Raw genomic sequence first — 23,979 nt, forward strand, 5'->3', positions numbered from 1 at the left:
GATAATCTGGATTATATGGCAGTGTAGAAGGAGCATCAGGCTCAATCTACACTGCCATATAATCCAGATTATCAAATTGGATAATCCACATTATCTGCTTTGATCTGGATTATATATTATCCAGTTCAAAGCAGATAATCTGGATTTTATGTAGCAGTGTAGATCCAGTTTCATATAATCCATTTCAAAGCAGATAATATAGATTAATTGATATGATAATCTTAATCTGGATTATGAGGCAGTGTAGATCGAGCCTGAGGCCCCCTCTACATATAAATTCCATATAAAATATATGCTGCTATATAAAATCCAGATTATCTGCTTTGAACTGGATCATATGGCAGTGTAGATCCTGAGTGTAGGAGCATCTGCGACACACATGCACACTGCAACACCCACTGGTGGCTACCACATCTTGCAACAGTTGGGTGCATATTTTGTATTATGCTGACCGCTCACATTTTTTGGGGAACAGGAGAACCACAATGACAAATCCAGGCTCTCACTTCCTTCTTTTTCCCAAAAGAGGAAGCCTGTTGTTCTTTCTTATTTGATTTGGTTTCTCTATTGCTGCAAGAATTGTGAGGGAAGACTAGCACACAAAACCTCAGCAACTCGATGGGTTTTGTCAGCTTAGACAGCTGACTATGCAGCTCCTCCTTGGATTGACACATTTATTGATCCCTTCGTTTGTAAATAGGAATTGTGCTGGTACGTCTCTACCAGGAGCTTCAACTTTATTTTCTTTCTATTAAGTGTTTGCATGCATTCCAAAGTTTCAGGGATTCTGCAAAAAGGTGGCTTCCTTTGGTTTGCAGGCTTCCTAGGGCAAGCCTCCTGTCTATCATTCTTAAGTTTGGATCTGCCCCTTCTCCCAGGGAGTTGGGAAGGGAAGAGGGGGTCATTTTTAGATAGTCTTAGTGAGGAAAGCTAAGTTAGAGGACGTGGACAAGCTTCACCTGCACAAAAGCTTCATTTCTTAAGACCATCCAGGGAAACTGAAGTCCAGGGAATTCCAGGGACATTCCAGGGGAAAACAGTCCCAAAGCTCTGGCAGAGAGCTCACAGCCTCTCAGCCTTACAGCATCTGAGGGAAACAGTCCTAAAGTCTCTAAGAAATTCCAGAGGGAAAACGGCTTTACAGACCCAGAGAACTCCAGCTGGAGAATCTGCAAGCCTTTACTGGTAGGTCTACTCAGTGCTCAAGACGCGGTTTGAATCCAGTAGTAGAACCCACATCAGTAGGGATTAGATTACAGTCAGCCTGGGAGAGGTTAAAAAAGGGTTTTCCTCTAAAGTTAAGGAACAGATAATGAAGACAGTTGCCTGTCCCTTGTGGACAAGATTAAGGAAGCCACCAGTTGATTCAAAGCCTTGAAGCATTTGTTTGACTCATTGAAGATTTGAGAAATATCTGTTTAATTTGTTCAATAATAAAGGACTTTGTTACATCATTAAAGACTCTAAAGACCATCTCTACAGGAAAATCCTTAAGGGCCTCTTTCGAGGCACCCTGGCTTCCCGCTCGGCACAAGGTGCACGTCCTATTTCAAAGGTCAATTATTATAGGCCCAGCGCGTGTCAGAATAGGAATACATGATAACAATGTTATTCAGTCCTTCAAAATATCAGAAGATATATTGTTGAAGGCTTTCATGGCTGGAATCACTAGGTTCTTGTGGGTTTTTTCGGGCTATAGAGCCATGTTCTAGAGGCATTTCTCCTGACGTTTCGCCTGCATCTATTTCGCCTGCATCTACCTCTGAGGATGCTTGCCATAGATGCAGGCGAAACGTCAGGAGAAATGCCTCTAGAACATGGCTCTATAGCCCGAAAAAACCCACAAGAACCTATCAGAAGATAGTTTAGTGAGTTTCATTTCTTCTGTATCTTTTTGTGTATGTGCTTTGAAGTCATGATATGACTTATGGCGACCCTTCCTCTTAATATATAATCCTATGTTTACTACTTCTTAAATGTCCTGCTTCTTAAACTGTGAGTCCTGACCCCAAATGAGATCCTCTTAGCTTAGAAGTTCCTTAATGTCATTCATTTACACAAATCTGTTAGCAACAACATGCAGTGTTGACTGGGGACTCTGCAGAAGATGCTTCAGCTGTACTCCACCAAAAAGGAAAGTCATCCTGTTTAGCAGGTCTTCCAAATGTTGATTTATTATCAGTAAATATATGGTTTTATACCTATTTTATATATGATTTTATACCTGTATACCTGGGGTCATGTAAAAACCTTTCAGATGGAAAGTGGTTGTTGGTGCAAAATGTTTAAGGAGGCCTCATATTCTTGGGTAGTTTCCAGTTCAAGTACCAATTCTACTTAGTTTCCAGGAAACTATAGTATCTGGTGCTTTAATAATAATAATAATAATAATAATAATAATAAACTTTATACCACCGTCTCCCCAAGGGGACTCGGGGCGGCTTACATGAGACCAAGCCCAACAACACATCAGTAAAAACAAAATAGCAAGCAAATAAAACAGTACAATTAATATAACTTACATATAAACAATAACACAGAGAGTTTAAAACCTTATGGCTGGACCAGATGTAATAAATTAAATTTTTAAAAATAAACACTGGGCGTGCTTTTAGAGTATGTAAGCCTCCGTGGCTTAACATATATATATATTATTTGATAAAGGTAATCTGGTTTAGGAAATGATTGCATTGAAGATTATTTCATTTAGTAAATGATCACACTTAAGCAGCTGAGGGAGAAAAGGAAAGGGCCTGAGGTGGTTAGGAATTTTTTTTTTCGTGTCAGGAGTGACTTGAGAAACTGCAAGTCACTTCTGGTGTGAGAGAATTGGCCGTCTGCAAGGACGTTGCCCAGAGGAAGCCCGGGTGATTTGATGTTTTATCATCCTTGTGGGAGGTGGAGGCTTCTCTCATGTCCCCGCATGAGGAGCTAGAGCTGATAGAGGGAGCTCATCTGCCTCTTCCCGGATTTGAACCTGCGACCTGTCGGTCTTCAGTCCTGCCGGCACAGGGGTTTAATCCACTGCGCCACCGGAGGCTCCACAGTTAGAAATTGTGGGAGTTGAAGTCCAAAACATCTGGAGGGCCCAAGTTTGCCCATGCCTGTTTTAGACCACATATGTCAAACTAAAGGCTCATGGGCCAAATCGGGTCTGCCATGTCATTTTAGGTGGTCCTCCAAATGCTGGACCACAATTCCTATATTCCTTATCATTAGACATCGTGATTAGAGCTGATAGGAATTGTGATACAGTAAAATTTGCAAGGCTTCAGTTTGTTCTGTTTAGTCAAGATAGTGGGCTTTGAAATTAGATACAAGGCTTATGCATATGATGTCTGACATTAAAATGTGCCTTAATCATTCCTCTACCTCAGAGCTACAAGTTGGGTGTTGGGTTGCAATTTCCATTATTTCCAGACCACATGGTGGAGAATCAAAAGTGATGGGAGTGGTCACTCAGTACCATCTGTGGACTCAAACTGGGTGAAAACTAAAAAGCACTGACCATTAAGTTAAAAAAAATTGGTCCTCTGTATCCATGGATTCTCTGTCTATGAATTCAATGGCCTGTTGAAGGAAACCATAAAGCTTATGTGGTCTTGATGAAAATGAATTTGACACCCCTGCTCTAGATGATCTCAACTAACAACAGAAATAGTATCCAAAATACTTTTCTTCATTTCTGTGGTTTTAACATATTTTCCTGATGAAGTCTCCAGTGAAGCTACATAAGGCTGGCCACATGTTGCAGCAGTGGTTCTTGACCTGTGGGTCCCCAGGTGTTTTGACCTACAACTCCCAGAAACCCCAGTTTACCAGTTGTTAGGATTTCTGGGAGCTGAAGGCCAAAACATCTGGGGACCCAGAAGTTGAGAACCACTGTGTTGGAGGATACATATTGGAGGATGTAGAAGAGTGTCCTAGTCTGGACCTTTAAGGCACATGTAGGGAAAAGGTAGCTCACAGGTTGCACACCGCCCCCACCCTTTCTCTGACCCCCAAAGCCAATATCCCCTCTCCTTTTTAAAATGAAGATGATTGTGATGTTTACATTTTCAGAAATTAATATCAAAACCATATGAGCTGTGGAGTAACTTTAACCCTTACTCAGTCCCTCCAAAGCAGCCATAAACCCAGATTTTTTTGTTGGTTTTTGCTAAAATTGATTGGCACAACATCCAGTATGTGGCTAATGGTGAACATTGGACATGTAGAATCGCCTGTTATGTGCCTTCACATTGACTGTGACATATGATGACTGCATACAGGATATTTTTTTAAAAGATTTTGTTGGAAGAGATTTTCCACTGACTTCCTCTGAGGCTGAAAGTGTGACTTCACCAAGGTCACTAGTGGGTTTCCATGATCAAGCAAGGATTCAGACACTGGTCTCCCAAACTCCAAGGCCAACCCTGAAACTTCACAGTCAACACTTTCATGCTTATTGGTTTCCCTTTTGTATACAATATTGAAAAAAGAAAACTGGAATAGAGAGAAATTGTAAATTGGGAGAGGGGAGAAAGACAAGAAGCAAAACGGGGGGGGGGGGGGAGGGGGGTATTGATGATGCTATATATAAAGTATGATAATGGTAAAGGTTTCCCCTGACATTAAGTCTAGTAATGTCCAACTCTGGCGGGTGGTGCTCATCTCCATTTCTAAGCTGAAGAGCTGGCGTTGTCCGTAGACGCCTCCAAGGTCATGTAGCTGGCATGACTGCATGAAGCACTGTTCCCACCAGAATGGTACCTTTTGATCTATTTACATTTGCATGTTTTCAAAGTGCTAGGTTGGCAGAAGCTGGGTCTAACAGCGGGAGCTCACCCTGTTCCCCGCATTCGAACCACCAACATTTTGGTCAGCAAGTTCAGCTAAGCAGATTAACTTGCAGCACTCCCAGGGGAATATAAGGGGGAAACAGTTCTTCTACTTTTAAATCCATATAGATATCTGACAAAAAAAAAAAGATTCCCATATGTTGGTTTTTTCACATCCCTTTTCTTTCCTTCAGATTCTGGCAGAGCAGTATTCCAGGGAAAACAATTCATCACAGCTTTCATGGAAAATTTTGAGACAAGATGGCCCTCTGAAACAAAATTGCAGCTGTTCCTCACGGGTTACAGCAGTTCCACCATAGTAACTATTACATTGACCAAAAGTGCTACACGGAAAAGTTACTTGATTGAAGAAGGCCAGACTGTGCCCATAGAAATCCCAGTGACGGAAGAGATGATAGGCAGTGGCACATTTGATAATTCTGTTCTGATCCAGGCTGAGAAGGACATTTCTGTTGTCTCAATGGACAGAAAGTTGTTTTCGGTTGCCACTACAACTGTATACCCAGTCCACCAACTTGGCACAGATTATTATATCATTACTCCAACTGGAACCCGATCAACAGGCTACTTAAAAGAATTTGCTGTCATAGCTTGGCAGATTCCAACAAGAGTTGATATTCATCTGAAAGGGAACGTGGTCTTTGATGGAAAGACCTACAGTGCAGGCAGCAAGCTCACAGTTAACCTTGGCGCTTTCCAGGCTATCCAGCTGCAAAGCTCCGATGATCTGTCTGGTGTCAGGATTGAGTCATCGGCACCTGTGGCAGTCCTGAGTGGGCATGTTTGTGTGCAGCAAAACTATTATTGTGACCATGTCTCTGAACAGCTCCTGCCAGTCCCTAGCTGGGGCACCACTTTCATTGTTCCTCCTGTGTTTTTCCAAGGCAGTGTTGATCTTGTATACGTGGTTGCGTCCCAAGCCACCCGTATACATTATCAATCAGGAAATCTGAAAAGCTTTCAAGACATGGTGGCTGGGGAGGTAAGCCAGTTTGAAATCCAATACCCACAAGCCTTTTATGTGTCTGCTAATGCTGGAATCCAGGTCTTTTTCTTCTTCACTGGCATCAAGTCAGGAAATAGAGGCTACGATCCATTCCTCATCAACATCCCACCCATAAAAAGCTATGGCCTGTCCTACTATGTTGATGGAATGTCCAAGTTTGAGAACTATATCGCCATCATAGCTAAAAGCTCTGAAACCAGTCGCATTACTAGGGATAACCCAGCTATTTCGGACATTCAATGGAGAGAGATTCCTGGCATACAGTATTCATGGGGAGAAAGCAGATGGCCCACCACCAGCAGATCTGCCTTGCTAAAGCATCCTGAAGCTCCCTTTGCTGTCTTCCTCTTTGGTACCAGAAACTATGAAGGATTTGGATTTGCGCCACCACCTTTTGGCTCAGTTGGTAAATATTCTCACACTGTGCATACATCTAGACAGTAACCTTACACATTTAATTATCTTGACTTTTTGGCCTGGTAGAATTTGCAGATCAAAATATTATTTATTTTAAGGAATTGCAGTATCAGTGCAATTTGCTGGTCAACTTGCTTCTTATCAACCAATTAACTGACTTCAGACATAGTTGTTTCTACTTCAGTAGCGGCTCTTATCTTTATTTACATTTCATTCATTGCAATAGCAGTTACTAACACAAAGTGAGATCTGAAGTGGTTAAACCTGGGGATTACATGATGCAACCATGAACTTAATAGGTCTATTGCACAACAGTCAAAATATGTAAATGGCCTTCGCATGTGAATAACACCAACATGATTTTGATTCACATTGAGTTAAGTAGAGTGAGTGTTGGATCTTGCATCTATTTTGGTGATAGGACATTGCCTGTCCCCCAATGCACTCAAGGACAGCACACTGGTGGCATAGAAGAGATCACCTAGGGCAGTGGTTCTCAACCTGTGGTTCCCCAGGTGTTTTGACCTACAACTCCCAGAAATCCCAGCCAGTTTACCAGCTGTTAGGATTTCTGGGAGCTGAAGGCCAAAACATCTGAGGTTGAGAACCACTGACCTATGACATAAAGCTCTGTCTGCTCCCCTGTCCCACATACTTTGCTGCCTAAGGCTGGGCCTTAATCTGCATTGACAAATTCTTGAGCAGTGTATTCTAAATTAAGATTTGATGCATCTCAATTGGGAAAGCTGACTAATGAGAGTACTTCTGACTTTTTAATTATGATTAATGTATCTTTCAGCTCCATCCGCCTCACCAGTTCCAGTCCCATTATCCTGCCCTGAGAACAGCCACTATGAGGCCTGTGGAAATGCCTGCCCGGCTACTTGTTCTAACCGAACTGATCCTTCCAAGTGCAATCTGCCCTGTGAAGAAAGCTGCCAGTGTGATGAGGGCTATGTCCGCAGTGATGAAGCATGTGTCCCAGTGATGAGCTGTAGCTGCACTTACCAAGGCGTGAAATATGGTCCACTGGAAGAGTTTTGGGGAGATGACTGTCGTACCCGCTGCAGATGTGAGCCCCGATTAGGTCGGGCTGCATGCATAAGGTCTTCATGCAAGAGGAATGAAAAGTGTGTCATGGTCAATGGGGTTCTGGGCTGTCATGAAGTTACCTACACCTCTTGTACCGCATCTGGGGACCCTCATTACACAACCTTTGATGGAAAGAAATTTGATTTCATGGGGACCTGTGTTTATCAGATGGCAGGACTTTGTACTAACAATCCCAGGCACACCCCATTTTTGGTCACAGTGGAGAATAACAACCGAGGAAGCAAGGCCGTGTCCTTCACCAAAGTGGTGACGTTGGAAGTCTACAACATGACAATCAGCCTGAGCCAAGAGGATCCACAAAAGGTTCAGGTAGAGATGCTTGAGTCAGATTCACTGCATGGGACTGTTTTGTCTTATGGGGGTGAGGAGTAATGGAAACAGTTTGTCCCAGTATATTTTTCTACCAGAAGCATAATGAGTTCCCTCCCCGCATCTGTCATGCTACCTACAAAGCTGATCACAATGGTTGCAGATTAATATCCCAACTTTGCCCATCTTCCACCTTGCCTAAGAGTAGCAGATTAACTTACACAGGTTGCAATGCTGGTATCTGAGAACACAGTTCTCTACCCTCCAAAGAAATACAATGGTCAGTGATCTTTCCTCGCCACTGAATATGGGGCCCCTGGTAGCACAATGGGTTAAACCCTTGTGCTGGCAAGACTGAAGACTTGACAGGTCGGATTTTCAAATCTGGGGAGAGTGCGGATGAGCTTCCTCTGTCAGCTCGAGCTCCCCATGTGGGGACATGAAAGAAGCCTCCCACAAGGATGGTGAAACATCAAACATACGGGCGTCCCATGGGCAACGTCCTTGCAGATGGCCAATTCTCTCACACCCAAAGCGACTTGCAGTTTCTTAAATCGCTCCTGACATCGAAAAAAACAAACAAACAATGAATATTTGCCACTCAACATGACTTCCTTAGCTTGCAACAGGAATGGGGAAAGTGCAATTTCTAGTATTCCACACCATTAAATGTGGAATTGGGTTAATGAGATTTTCAATCCAAAGCATCGGGGAGGTTATGCTTTACCCACCTCATAACTCTAATGATACAGCTAGCCCTGTTTGTAAAGCATAAAAAAGAATGTTAGGGCTAGCGAGAATGCAGTAGAAAATATTGGAAGAGAAGCAGGCAAATTCTTCATAAACTTTCTGTAATGAGGATGAGGATGATGATGATGATGATGATAATGATAATGATGATAATGATCATAATGCAATGACTCTGGCCCAAGCCAGTCAAGGTGGTCCCAGTGGTGATCGGCACACTGGGTGCAGTGCCTAAAGACCTTGGCCTGCACTTAAACACAATTGGCACTGACAAAATTACCATCTGCCAGCTGCAGAAGGCCACCTTACTGGGATCTGCACGCATTATTCGCTGATACATCACACAGTCCTAGACACTTGGGAAGTGTTCAACATGTGATCCAATACAACAGCCAGCAGAGTGGACTCATCTTGTTGTGTTTCTAATAATAATAATAATAATAATAATAATAATAATAATAATAATATACTTTATTTATATTCTTCTCTATCTTTTGACTCAGAGCGGATTACAGAATACATATTTGGCAAACATTCAATGCCGTTATACAATTAACAAAGACAGACAATGCATAGACAAAGGCAAGGCTTCCCTCTTTGTCATTTCCGGCATCTGGAGGCTGTGCTCGACACGGCCATAGGGAGATGCTGTTGTTCCATTTTTTCCATGCCGAGGAGTCTGTTGACCATGGATGCCTTCCTGATCAAATTGCCGGCATGTCTTCAAGTGCGCCTTTTACCTCCCTGCCAAAGCAATACCTATTTATCTACTCACATTGCTACTTTTGAACTGCTAGGAAAGCAGAAGCTGGGGCTGACGGTGGGAGCTCACCCCAACCTGCAGCTTGAACTGCCAACCTTCCAGCTGGCAAGATTTTCTGTAGCTGGCAGTTTAACCCACTGTGCTAATTGTGGCTCGTTAAGACTAAGATCGCATTCTCATTTCTAGTTTAGGCCAGCAGAGGTAAATTGTTTTTATGGAGGAACACATACATTTCTCATTTGTCATGCAATCAATTATAATTGAACCATGTGCTTGTTTTCTGGATTCCCTAAAAACACTTGTTGGTATTTCTTATGTTTCCTAGGTCAACGGCATTTCTGTGAACCTACCATTCTCCTATGAAAATAAACTGAAGATCTACATCAGTGGCGTCCATGGTTTCATCAAAACAGACTTTGATCTCAGAGTTAGCTTTGACTGGTATAGCTATGCCAGAGTCATTATTCCCAACAGTTATGCTGAATCTATCTGCGGACTCTGTGGTAATGCTGATCGAGATCCCAGTGATGATTTCACTATGAAGGATGGTACTCAAGCAAGCGATGCAATCCAATTTGCAAATAGCTGGAAGCTGAAAGGGTCTCCTCAGTGCTCAGAAGGCTGCTCCAATAACTGCCCAGTGTGCAGTGAAGCTCAGAAACAAATTTACAGGAGTGAACATTACTGTGGTCTCCTCATCAGAAAGGACGGACCATTCAAGCAGTGTAATGCCTTCATTTCCCCAACCTACTACTTTGAGGACTGTGTCTATGATACTTGCCTTCACAAAGGCTTTCGCAATGTTTTCTGTAGTGCCATCAGTACCTACGCAATAGATTGCCAAACTCAGGGCATTCAGATTGGAGAGTGGAGATCAGCTTCTACTTGCAGTAAGTGTTGCTTTCAAGGGGTCAGCACGGGGTTCAGAGGGGTCACCAAAGACCATCAGAAAACACATTATTTTCTGTCGGTCATGGGGGTTCTGTGTGGGAAGTTTGGCCCAATTCTATCATTGGTGGGGTTCAGAATGCTCTTTGGTTGTAGATGAACTATAAATCCCAGCAGCTACAACTCCCAAATGTCAAGATCTATTTTCCCCGAACTCCACTAGTATTCACATTTGGGCATATTGAGTACTCATGCTAAGTTTGGTCCAGATCCATCATTGTTCGAGTCCACAGTGCTCCCTGGTTGTAGGTAAACTACAACTCCAAAAATCAAGATCAATGCCTACCAGACCCTTCCAGTATTTTCTGTTGGTCATGGGAGTTCTGTGTGCCAAGTTTGGTTCAATTCCATCATTGGTGGAGTTCAGAATGCTCTTTGATTGTAGGTGAACTATGAATCCCAGCAACTCCAACTCCAAATGACAAAATTAATCCCCCTTCCCAACCCCACCAGTATTCAAATTTAGGTGTATTGGGTATTTGTGCCCAATTTGGTCCAGTGAATGAAAATACACCCTGCATATCAGATATTTATATTATTATTCATAACAGTAGTAAAATTACAGTTGTAAAGTCGCAATGCAAAGAATGTTATGATTGTGGGGTCACCACAACATGAGGAACTGTATTAAGGGGTCGCAGCATTATGGAAGGTTGAGAAACATTGTTCTAATGAAATATGATGTTTAATCAGCTTTTTAATATTTGAGACTTCCAGTGTTATGCATGAAATACGAAACTGTAATATAGGGATTGCTGTTTATCTTATTGATATAACAATAGAAGGATGGCATCTTTGGTCTGTAAAATGTCACCAGTATACATGTATGTGTCTTCAAGTCACCTTTTGATTTATGGCAACCATATGACAACCAAGAGATGATTTTTCAAGTTTTTCTGAAATATGGCCTATAGCACCTGGGGTTTGTTGGCCCTCCCTGGCCATCCCTGCTCCAAAAGCTAACCAGATCTGACCCTGCTTAGCTTTCAAGATCTGAATGTATAACTTGATGGTATCTGGGGCATTCATATGCACATGCTTTAAGAAAATAACATGAATTTCCTGGAGTTCAGTACAAGAATATTTAATGATGGACACTTTTTCCTGAAAAATGAATGCATTTATTTATTTGTTTTCATGTCAAGATCGACTTGAGAAACTGCAAGTCGCTTCTGGTGTGAAAGAACTGACCGTCTGCAAGTATGTTGCCCTGTGGACGCCCAGATGTTTTGATATGATAGCCATATATAAATATGTGAGGGGAAGTCATAGGATGGAGGGAGCAAGCTTATTTTCTGCTGCCCTGGAGACTAGGACACAGAGCAATGGCTTCAAAATACATTAGGAAGAACTTCCTGACTGTGAGAGCTGTTCAGCAGTGGAACTCTCTGCCATGGAGTGTGGTGGAGGCTCCTTATTTGGAAGCTTTTAAACTAAGGCTGGATGGCCATCTGTCGGGGGTGCTTTGAATGTGATTTTCCTGCTTCTTGGCAGAGGGTTGGACTAGATGGCCCACGAAGTCTCTTCCAACTCTATGATTCTATATATCAGACAGTTCTGGTATATGTTAATAGAGATGGTTATACCATACTATTGTTTTAAAAAAACTTTGTACCTCTAGGTAGACTTTTTCTCCATTTGAGACCCTAATCTAATCTCATCTGCCCTGGTGAGGACATGTATTTTGTGTTCTCTGCAATGATCAGGAAAATTTATTTTCATTCTTTCTTCCCAGGACTTTCCTGTCCTCCTCACTCCCATTATGAAATCTGTGGACCTGCCTGCCCTGCCACATGTCATAGCCACTTCACTGGTAAAAGATGTGATGCTCCCTGTACAGAAGGATGCTTCTGTGATTCTGGATTCGTCCTCAGTGGTGATAATTGTGTCCCGCTTACAGAATGTGGCTGTGTCTACCAGGGCAGGTATTACAAGAGTGGAGAGGAGTTCTATCCACACACTTCTTGCCAGGAGAAATGCCAGTGCAAGGACCATGGTGTCATTGACTGTCACCAGTTCTCCTGTGGAGATGATGAGGAGTGCAAGGTTGAGAATGGCATCCAGGATTGCTATCCTGTCGGGCATGGAACAACAACAACATATGGAGGCCTTCATTATATTTCTTTTGATGGAAGAAGTTTTGGGTTCCATGGCACTGGAACCTTTGTCTTGTCCCAAATCTTTAGTGAGGAGGATCCCCGACTAGTGACATTCTCTGTCTTGGTGGAGTATGATGAAAAAATTGATGCTAATTCTTTAACACTAATAAAATCTGTTGTGATCTACATAAATGGTACTACTATTGTCTTGGAGAGGGGAATGAAATGGAAAGCTATGGTAAGTTATGTTGGATGAATCTGCCAAATTCATTTTCATTAATTTCCTCATATTTCCAGCATTAAGTTGGAACCAACCACAGCTTGCATCATTAAAAGTGAATTACCGTATATACTCAAGTGTAAGCCAAGTTTTTCAGCCCTTTTTTAGGCTGAAAAAGACCTACCCTCCCCCAGCTTATACTTGAGTCAAAGTCATTTATTATTTTACTCTGTTGTTGTTGTTATTTTACTCTATTTATTATTATTACATTTATTATTCTCTATTATTGTTATTACATTTATTATTTTACTCTAATATTATCATTAAATTTATTATTTAACTCTATTATTACATTTATTATTTAACTCTATTTATTATTACATTTATTATTTTATTCTAATATTATCATTAAATTTATTATTTAACTCTATTATTATTTTACTTAATTTATTATTGTTATTATTACATTTACATTATTTTACTTAATTATTATTTTATTACATTTATGCATTTATTATCTTACTCTATTATTATTGTTATTATTACATTTACATTATTTTACTCTATTATTATTTTATTACATTTACTATTTTACTCTCTTTATTATTATTGGAAGGATACGTAAGCACATTTACATTGAAGAAGGTTAGAATAATTGTTTATTCACAGTTGGACAGTTTTATCTTAAATTTCACTTTTAAGTAAATATTCAAAAACATGTAACCTACTGATGCCTTAATTAATGTAATTTTATTGGTATCTATTTTTATTTTGAAATTTACCAGTAGCTGCTGCATTTCTCACCCTTGGCTTATATTTGAGTCAATATGTTTTCCCAGGGTTTTTTTGTGGTAAAATTAGGTGCCTCGGTTTATATTCGGGTTGGTTTATACTCTGTGTGTGTGTGTTCATTCGTTCAGTCGTCTCCGACTCTTCGTGACCTCATGGACCAGCCCACGCCAGAGCTCCCTGTCGGCCGTCACCACCCCCAGCTCCTTCAAGGTCAGTCCAGTCACTTCAAGGATGCCATCCATCCATCTTGCCCTTGGTCGGCCCCTCTTCCTTTTGCCTTCCACTTTCCCCAGCATAATTGTCTTCTCTAGGCTTTGCTGTCTCCTCATTTTGTGGCCAAAGTACTTCAACTTTGTCTCTAGGGTTTATACTCTAGTATATATGATATGCCCGTGGCAATTGGAATTCAGCACTTACGTCTCTAAAAACATCCAATTTTGTAAATTTACGCACAGGAATGTTATGTTGTATAAAATATATTTGGAACGAAAACATTGTATTTGGAACATAATATAAGGTTTCCACAAAATATTGTATTTTGTGAAATATACACATTTTTGCCATAAAAAAAAGTTTTCAACAAAACTCCCAAAACATAAGAATTTATTGGAAATGTGCAAATACTCTCATAACCTCATCCACTAGAGAGAAAACTTTGGATTTCTTTTTCATTCTCAGATCAGATGTGAGACCCAAGTAAACAAATATTTGCATCCAAAGTGATTAAAATTATTTCCCCATTGATATTATTTCTGTTGTTGTTAATAATGATGATTTTGTTTTGTTTTGTTTATGGTCTAGGTGAATGGAGAGTTTCATAGTTTGCCAGCGAATATAAAAAGTGAGAAAGTCTGGATCACGCAGGAAGGAAACAATATAATTGTCCAGTCCTCCGATGGATTCACTGTCATTTATGACACTGCCTCCTATGTCCATGTCTCTGTTCCCATCACCTACCAGAGAAAGGTGCGTGGGCTGGCTGGCAACTTCAATGGTGATGAGAGTGATGATTTCATGATGCCCAACAGAACTCAGGCACAAAATGTGGCTACCTTTGGGTCATCCTGGAACATCCCTGTGGCTGGCATCAGTTGCTCTAATGACTGTATTAAAGAACGGCCTGACATGCATCCAGATGAAGTAAAGAGCTATGAGGACGCAAGTTCTTGTGGAATGATCAAGTCTGAGTCAGGCCCCTTTGCAGACTGCCACTCACTTGTGAGTCCCGAAGACTACTTTGCTAACTGCTTGTATGACATGTGGACAGCTGGGGCTCAAGAACACCTCTGTCAAAGCCTTCAAGCCTACACAACTGCATGTCAGACAGCGGGAGCTCAGATTGAAGCATGGAGAACAGACTCCTTCTGTTGTAAGTTGGCCAAACAATGCTCTCTCTTCTCATAATGAATGTACTTAAGGCTTAGTAGCAAAATTTTGCTATTACTTGAATTTCTACCAATCAGCGTACAAAAAGTGTGGCTACAGTACAAATCCTGACTGTCGACATTTAATTTCTATGTCCTTTCTAATGGGATAGCAGCATTGTATGTGTGCATGTGTACATCTGTCTTATAATAGTTCCAACTGAAGGTGACTCTAAGGAAGTGGTTACCAATATTTTTTGATCGGGGACCACTTTGACCAGGGACCACTCTGACCAGGGACCACTCTGCTGGGGATCACTCTGACCGGGGACCGCTCTTGCTGGGGACCACTTTGACCAGGGACCATTTTGACTTGGGACCACTTTACCGGGGACCACTCTGACCAGGGACCACTCTGACCAGGGACCACTCTGGCCTGGGACCACTCTGACCGGAGACCACCTTGACCGGGGACCACTCTGACCGGGGACCACTCTGACCGGGGAACACTTTGACCGGGGAACACTTTGACTGGAGACCACTCTGACCGGGGACCACTCTGACCCGAGACCACTCCAACTTTGAGCAGGGACCACTCTGACCAGGGACCACTTTGACTAGGGACCACTCTCCAAAATGAATACCAAACAGGTTACAAATCGGTTTTTGGCCTACTTTAGATTTCGTTTGGTTATTTGGGGTGCTGATTCAGAAAACCGCATTGGATAGACCATATCAACTCTAGTTTCTGATAGTTGGAAGCTGGAATGAGGGAAGGCTCTTGCTGTATTGTAATACTGTTTTATTTGGCATTGGTGAGACTAAGAAAATACCCTTTCTGCTTCCTTGGTCTGCAGCCATGACCTGTCCAAACAACAGCCATTACGTGACCTGCACCTCCCATTGTGATATCACCTGTGCCAACTTGTACATGCCACTCCGGTGCACAAGGCATTGCTTTGAAGGCTGTCAGTGCAATGAAGGTTATATATTTGATGGAGATATCTGTGTGCCTGTAGACAAGTGTGGCTGTGTGCGTGATGGATTCTACCTCAAGGTAAGTGGCTTAAATCCCATTATTAGTCCTGATTAAAGTAGACCCATTGGATCTACAGCATAGGTGCACCCTGAGAGAGCATGGCTTGCCCAAGGTAACCCAGCAGGTTTCATAGTTAGGTCAGAATTTGAAGCTTGGTCTTCCAAGTCCTCATCCTATGCTCAAGGTGCTACATAATTCTGGATCTCTATAGTTAGTACATTTCCCCCAGAAAGAAGTCTGCAAACCATGTATTAAATCTGTTATTCATTTCTCAGCATGGTGTCTCAAATATTGTGACATCCGTTTTCCATTGAGGATGACAAAATTTACAGATTTTCTTTATAGTCCTAAGAGGAATCCTTGGTAATCCACAGTATCTTGTTTTGCAAGACACTCTGTGGATAAAATCAGTCCTTTTCGGAGACTGTGTTTTTTCTCAGAGATAAAGTGAGTGGACTGCCATGCAAGACAATGTGTTATTTGTGGTGGCTTCCAAACATTGCAATTATCTTTCCAGGTTTTTTTTACTTATTTATTTAAATTTTTTATCCACCCTTTACACTAAAAGTATAAGTAAAGGTAAAGGTTTCTCTGACTTTAAGTCTAGTTGAGTCCAACTCTGTGGAGTGGTGCTCATCTCCATTTCTAAGCTGAAGAGCCGGCATTGTCTGTAGACACCTCCAAGGTCATGTGGCCAGCATGACTGTATGGCACGCTATTGCCTTCCAGAAGTGGTATCTATTGGTCTACTCACATTTGGATGTTTTTGAACTGCTAGGTTGGCAGGAGCTGGGCTAACAGCAGGAGCTCACCCTGCTCCCCAGTCGAACCACTGACTTTTTGGTCAGCAAATTCAGCAGCTCAGCAGTTTAACCCACTGCACCACTAAAAGTATAGCTCTCCAAAATTCATTCCTTAAAATCTAAACAATAATCAATAGATTGTTGTTAAGATCATGGATACAGGTTACAGCATGGTATTTTGTATCTCAGTGTAATATTTCTGTCAGATATGTTTCTTGAGCCAGGCAAGTTTGTTAGGATCTTGTGGAGTAAGTATAGAATATCTCTTCCAGGTATTCCCACAGTATCTATGAAGGCTAGATCATTTGGCTGTAGCACTGGATGTGGATGGAATAATAATTTCTAAAGTGAATATAAGTGATTTTTTTTAATTCTGAGAGTTTAAGGCTTGTAAGCACACACAGAGAAGAACGAATTGCTTACTAAGTTTTTTCTTTATGTATTTTTTTAAAATTATTCTATAGATGTCAAGTTTGTAAGTTGTTTTTATATGTTGGGTTATGTTGGGCTATTATGTTTGTATTTGTTGTTGTATTTAAGCATTGAATGTTTGCCTTTTTTGTTTTGTTGTATTGTGCCCTGAGTCCCTTCGGAGAGATTGGGTGGGATATAAATAAAGTTGTTGTCATTGTCTTCTTCTTCTTCTTCTTCCACTTCTTCCTACTACTCCTACTACTACTATTACTACTAATTCATTCTTAGATCTGATTTTTTAAAAAATTACTGTTGCATAGTTTGATTTTATGTAAGTTGCTCTTGTCGATATTTTATAATAGTGTATGCCCTGGTATGCATTTTCTTTGAAGTCTTTTTCTTTCCTTTCTTTGTTTCCTTCATATACCTTCTCTCTCTCTCTCTCTCTCTCTCTCTCTCTCTCTTCCCTTCCTTTCCCTCATACTTTTCCCCTTCTTTTTTATTTCCCTCCCATCCTTTGTCCATTTTCCCTTTTCTTTCTTTCTCTTTCCTTCTTTCTTTCTTTTCTCTCCTCCTCTCAAACCTTTTCCTTTCCTTTCTATTCCTTTTCTTTCTTCCCCCTCCCTACCTTCCCCTTCCTTTCTTTCCCTTCTTTTTCTCCTTCCTTCCTTCCCTCCCTTCCTCCCTTCCTCCCTTCCTTCCTTCCTTCCTTCCTTCCTTCCTTCCTTCCTTCCCAATACCATCTTGCAAATGTCACCTAGCAGCAGCCAATCTACTTCACTCTCTTTCATTTCTAGTCACAGAACACAGGGCCACTTTACCTAGTAAGAGCCTATTCACCTGTTTCCTTTTCTTTCCCTCAGCCTTGGGCCCAAACCCCTTGTTTATTTTAAGTGGGATAATGAAGGGTAGGTGGGCCAAGTTTGGTCTAGATCCACCAAGCCATGTAGGAGTCTTTGTGGTACAACCAACTAACCATCTAACCAAAAAAAAAATCCATAAAAGGTAAAGGGAAAGGTTTTCACTTGACATTAAGTCCAGTTTTGTCCGACTCTGGGGGATGATGCAGATCTCCATTTCTAAGCCGAACATCCAGCATTGTCCATAGACACCTCCAAGGTCATGTGGCCAGCATGACTGCATGGAGCGCTATTACCTTCCGGCTGGAGCGGTACCTATTGATTTCACATTTTGCATGTTTTCTCTCTCTCTTTTTTGTAAAATCTTCTTTATTAAGTATTTTCAATATGAAATAAAAACAGAGAGAAAAAAGCAAAGCTTAAGAAGAAGACAGATAATAAAAAAAAACAAGAAGAAAAAAGAGAAAAATATATACTAATGATAGTAATATATATATAGAGAGAGAGAGAGAGAGAGAGAGAGAATCATTTTTCTCTAGTTGTGGCTTCTGAACATCTTCTTTATTGTTTTTGCCTTTTATTTATTTTCCATTTTTAAATTTCTTATTCTTCTCTCCGGCTCTGCTCGAGTGTAAATTTGATTTTTTAAAACCATTATCTTCCTATTATCTTCTTTTAAATATTCTATCACCTGATTCCAATCCATCTCTTTCATTGTGTATCCCTTATTTTTGGAGATAAACATTTTGCATGTTTTTGAACTGCTAGATTGGCAGAAGCTGGGGCTAACACCAGGGGCTCACCCTGCTCCCTGGATTCGAACCGCCAACCTTTTGGTCATGCACACATACTTTAATTTAAAGAGATAGTTAGATAGAATACCAACATGTAATATATTGAAATGAAAAATAAAGAAAGCATTTTTGGAATGTTTATGACTTTTTGCAATTGTCATAATGTTTCTGCTTACCTGGGAATTTCCCCACAGGCTGAAGAGACTGTCCTCTCAAGTAACTGCACAGAAAAATACACCTGCCATGCCCCAGGCCAACTCACCCATGAAAAAACAACCTGCCCTCCCGATGAGATTTGCACACTTAGAGATGGCGTGTGGGGCTGTGAGGCCAGAGAAGGCCAGTGCAAAGTTACACCGGAAGCCAAGTTTACCTCCTTTGATGGAGCCTCGGGGAAGTACTTTAGCAGTGGTGTTTATGACCTGGCCTCTGTTTGTGATCAAAACGATGCCTCCTGGTTCAGGGTGTTAGTGAACATTGGAAAGGATGTAGAAGGCGACTTGGCAGTTGGGAAAACTGTCTACTTCTACTTCCAGAATGCATCCATCACTCTGAAGACAAAGAGTAAGATATGGGTAAGAACACCAGATGTATAAATAGGAATAAAGGGTCTAGATCCAGGGAAGTAATGCTACCCCTCTAATCTGCCTTGATCAGACCACACCTGGAATACTGTGTTCAATTCCGGGTACCGCTGACTCTAAGCTGGAATGTGTCCAGAGGAGGTCAACTAAAATGATCAAGGGTCCGGAGAACAAGCCCTATGAGGAGTGGCTTAAAGAGCTCAGCATGTTTAACCCACGGAAGAAAAGGCTGAGAGGAGAAATAATGAGAGCCATGTATAAATATATGAAGGGAATTATAGGGAGGAGGGAGCAAGCTTGTTTTCTGTAGCCCTGGAGACTACAATGCGGAACAATGGCTTCAAACTACAGGAAAGGAGATTCCATCTGAACATTAGGAAGAACTTCTTAACTGTGAGAGCTATTCAGCATTGGAACTCTCTGCCCCAGAGTGTGGTGGAAACGTTTTAAACAGAAACTGGGTGACCATCTGTCAGGGGTGCTCTGAATGTGATTTTACTGCTTCTTGGCAAGGGATTGGAATGGATGGCCCACGAGGTTTCTTCCAGTTCTATGATTCAATGATTTATGGGTTGGTTGCATGCAAGCAAGTTAGAGGTTAATCAGACACCTCTGCAAACTGAAAACAAAGAGGAAGGGTTTCTGTATGTTAAAAATAAGATGACAGAAATAAGCATAGAATGTCCCTGTGCTAACTTATATGTGTAGATGCAAATTGGGAAAATATTGCTGTTATTTTAGGCACAAATAAATATATCTCCTTGTTATAGTGCATTTCAGTAGCTAAACTAGACATTAAGACGAATGATTATTTCATGCAATTAATTATTTTCCTCCCAACATATAACTCATCAATCAGAAATGCAAAATAAGCATGTGCTATGAGAGCAGACACCTTTTACCATTTGAAAGAGTCCCTCTTTCAATTACAGGTGATGTATAGAGTACATAATAGTTGATAAACACACCATGATAAGGAAGATTGTAACACCATAAATCTCTTACTTTTGCTCAGTTTCCCCTTATTCTTCCGAGTTAAAAAATAACCACTTTTGAACATGAAGCACAAATGCAGTCCACTCTCTTATTTTCAATTCATTGCAGGATGGCCTTTAACTTTATTTAGAAAATATACACAGGGCAGACATAAACATGCCCAAATGTTCTTCCACGGTGAGGGCATTGGGTTTCCATGTGAAAGGAGGTTCCGGTCAGGGTTGGCTTGATGCACCTTCCTCTTGGCACATTTCTCCCTTTTGCCTTTCTGCCATTCTGCAGCACTCCTGCTAACAGCGGACCTCCAGTTAGAGTGCTAAAGGGCCAGGGCTTCCAAGTTCTCAGTATCTATGCCACAGTTTAAGGTTGGCTTTGAAACCAACTTTAAATCTCTTTTCCTGTCCACCAACGTTCCGTTTCCCATTCTTGAGTTGGGAGTAGAGTAACTGCTTTGGGAGACGGTGATTGGGCATTTGGACAACGTGGCCAGTCCAGCGGAGTTGATGGCATAGGAGCTAGTGCTAGTGGTCTTTGCTTCTTCTACTATGCTGACATTTGTTCGCCTGTTTTTCCAAAAGATTTACAGGATTTTTCAGATTCAACACTGATGGAATCTTTCCAAGAGTTGAGTATGACATCTGTAGACAGTCCATGTTTTGCAGGCGTATACTAATAGGATTGGGAGGACAATTGCTTTATAAAAAAGGATTTTGATATCCCTACAGATGTCCAAATCCTCAAACACTCTTGTACATTACATATGTCAGTGTTCAGCCTGCCCTCCCTGCTATAGCTCAATCTGGATCTGCTAGTTTACATTTGAACCTCAAGGTTATTCTAGTTTCTTAGTCTTCACGCCAAAGAGCATCTCATAACTGCAACTTTGTTTCTTCCAGGTAAACGGGCGCTCTGTGAAGTTACCATACAAAGTCTCCAAAGCAGTAACTGTGAGCCAAGTTCAAGATGGGATACTGATTAATCAAGCCTCTCAAGTTCAGGTTCTTCTTCATTTTGATGGGGAGGTGACAGTGAAAGTCAGGGAGACCTTATCTGAGAAGCTCTGTGGCCCATGTGGAAACTTCAATGGGAACAGATCTGATGACCTGAAGCTGCCCAATGGGGAATCTGAGATGGATATTGCTGAAGTCCTCCATGCCTGGAGGTCTAAGGACTACTGACACTTGTAAGTTGCAAACTATGTCATTACTTTGAAAAAAGGGAGGGGGTTGTGTCAGGAAAGACTTGGGAAACTGCAAGTTACTTCTGGTATGAGAAAATTGGTTGTCTGCAAGGACATTGCCCAGGAGATGCCTAGATGTTTGATGTTTTACCATCCTTGTGGAAGGCTTCTCTCATGCCCCCCACAAGGGGAGCTGAAGCTGACAGAAGGAGCTCAACCCGCTCTCCCCGGATTTAAATGGCTGACCTGTCAGTCACAAGGGGGCTTCAAGAAGTGATGTGTTCCCAATCCAGGTCTATGCCTTGCCCTAGTTTCTTACCAAAATTTACCCGACCACATTGTCTCATTGCCACAATATGTGCTAATTGCAGTAAATTGCATCATTGGAGGACAACTGTAGTCAAGAGGTAAGGTCCAGAGGGGAATCAAGGCATTGTTGCTGATTTTCCTGCAAAACAAGGAAAGGTCTAATTCAAAGAACACTCTGTAAAGAATGTGGGAAGCAGCAGTTGGTGCTCCCCAAGTCAGTGGTGGGCATCCACCCCAGGCAGTGGTCTGAACTTTAAAGTTTATCCAGTGTGCTCAACCCTTTTCCTCAAATAGCTTTAGAAACTTGGGTTACTCAATAAAGCAGTGATTCTCAACCTGGGGTCCCCAGATGTTTCTGGCATACAACTCCCAGAAATCCCAGCCAGTTTACCAGCTGTCAGGATTTCTGAGAGTTGAAGGCCAAAACCATCTGGGGACCCCAGGTTGAGAACCACCACCTTAGAATCATAGAGTTGGAGGAGACCTCATGGGCCATCAAGTCCATCCCCCTGCCAAGAAGCAGGAAAATCGCATTCAAAGCACCCCCGACAGATGGCCACCCAGCCTCTGTTTAAAAGCCTCCAAAGAAGGAGCCTCCACCACATGGAAGATCATGAGTTGGTTTTAGATTCATACTAGAAGAAAGGAAATTGATAAGGAACATGTAGCCTTTGTGGAAATGCCATTGATCATTTATTATGTAGCTTCATTATCCCCCTCTCACCCATTTCATACACAGAGCAGTATAATGAGGATGATTTCTTATTACTAGGAAAAACCTTTTCTTTCGTCATCTCATGTCTCTTGATTGATGTCCCAGCTATTTGAAGGATGACTTGACAGATTTTCCATGTAGGAAAGACTGCTTTCAGTGTAGAAAATTCTGTTTTCTGTGCAAACTAGCCACATACATGTTGTGTGGAATGTTTCAAACTGCAGAAATTCTTGTCATATCAGCATTTTCTCCTCTAAGTTTCTCAGCACTAAATAAAATATGATTTAAAACTATTTTTTGGAATGTTCTGGATTTTTAAAAATATTTTCTCCATCTCTGAAAGATGCAACACTATGGTACCCCACAGCAGATGGAAAGGTTGTCCAATGACACTCTCTGGAACCAGGAGGCAAAATGAAGATGCTAAATATCAAATAAAAATGTGCCCCAAATGAAATTTTCTTCCACTCCCCAAATTTCTAGCATAACGTTAACCTTTAATAGAATATTTTAAAAAACTGTTTTGACCTCCGCAGAAAAACAGAAAGCAAGGGAATGCACACATAGCAAGTATTATAGATGTGAATGGTTTTCAAAATTCAGCTTAATGGTGTAATGTTAGAAAATGTTGACCATTTCCACTACCTTGGCAGCCACCCCTCAACAAAAGTCAACATTGACACTGAAATACAACACTGTCTGAGCTCTGCGAGTGGAGCATTTTTCTGAATGAAGCAGAGAGTGTTTGAGGATCAGGATATTCATAAGAAGACCAAGGTGCTTGTTTATAAAGCTGTCATCCTCCCGACCCCGTTATATGCCTGTGAACCATGGACTGTCTACGGACGTCACACTCAACTCTTGGAACAATTTCATCAGCGTTGCCTCTGGAAAATCCTGCAAATCTCTTAGGAAGACAGGCATACAAATGTCAGCATGCAAAGACCAGCACTGAAGTGATGCTCCTATGCCATCAAGTCCGGTGGACTGGCCATGTTGTCCAAATGCCCAATCACTGTCTCTCAAAGCAGTTACTATACTCCCAACTCAAGAACAAAAAATGGAATGTTGGTGGACAGAAAAAGAGGTTGAAAGATAGGCTTAAAGCTAATCTTAAAAACTTCCGGTATAGACACCAAGAACTGGGAAGCCCTGTCCCTTGAGCGCTTTAGTTGGAGGTCAGCTGTGACCAGCAGTGCTGTGGAATTTGAAGAGGCATGAATGGAGGGCAAAAGGGAGAAACATCCCAAGAGAAAGGTACATCAAGCTAACCTTGACTGGACCACCTTTCACCTGGAAACCGATGCCCTCACTGTGAAAGAATATGTGGGTCAAGAATAGGGCTCTACTGTCATCCACGAATCCACAGCCCAGACCCTACACTTGGAAGCCCATCATACTCAGACAACAAGGGATCATAGAATCATAGAATCAAAGAGTTGGAAGAGACCTCATGGGCTATCCAGTCCAACCCCCTGCCAAGAAGCAGGAACATTGCATTAAAATCACCCCCGACAGATGGCCATCCAGCCTCTGTTTAAAAGCTTCCAAAGAAGGAGCCTCCACCACACTCTGGGGCAGAGTTCCACTGCTGAACGGCTCTCACAGTCAGGAAGTTCTTCCTCATGTTCAGATGGAATCTCCTTTCACCTAAAGTAAAGGGTTT

At 41.6% G+C, this 23,979-nt stretch overlaps 1 protein-coding gene across 1 annotated transcript in view; it reads left to right on the top strand.

Moving 5' to 3' along the window:
* LOC132780218 (IgGFc-binding protein-like) overlaps nt 1–23,979 on the top strand; it is a 33,830-nt gene that overhangs the window by 7,043 nt on the left and 2,808 nt on the right. The window contains exons 3-10 of the mRNA XM_067460671.1: nt 5,015–6,253; nt 7,064–7,686; nt 9,522–10,086; nt 11,880–12,481; nt 14,057–14,624; nt 15,477–15,676; nt 18,724–19,104; nt 21,006–21,292. Of these exons, the coding sequence (XP_067316772.1) occupies nt 5,015–6,253; nt 7,064–7,686; nt 9,522–10,086; nt 11,880–12,481; nt 14,057–14,624; nt 15,477–15,676; nt 18,724–19,104; nt 21,006–21,287 (4,460 nt within the window). The 3' untranslated portion in view covers nt 21,288–21,292. The remainder of the gene's footprint in view (nt 1–5,014; nt 6,254–7,063; nt 7,687–9,521; nt 10,087–11,879; nt 12,482–14,056; nt 14,625–15,476; nt 15,677–18,723; nt 19,105–21,005; nt 21,293–23,979) is intronic.

The sequence above is a fragment of the Anolis sagrei genome, chromosome X (genome assembly GCF_037176765.1).
Source record: "Anolis sagrei isolate rAnoSag1 chromosome X, rAnoSag1.mat, whole genome shotgun sequence".
Taxonomy (NCBI): domain Eukaryota; kingdom Metazoa; phylum Chordata; class Lepidosauria; order Squamata; family Dactyloidae; genus Anolis; species Anolis sagrei.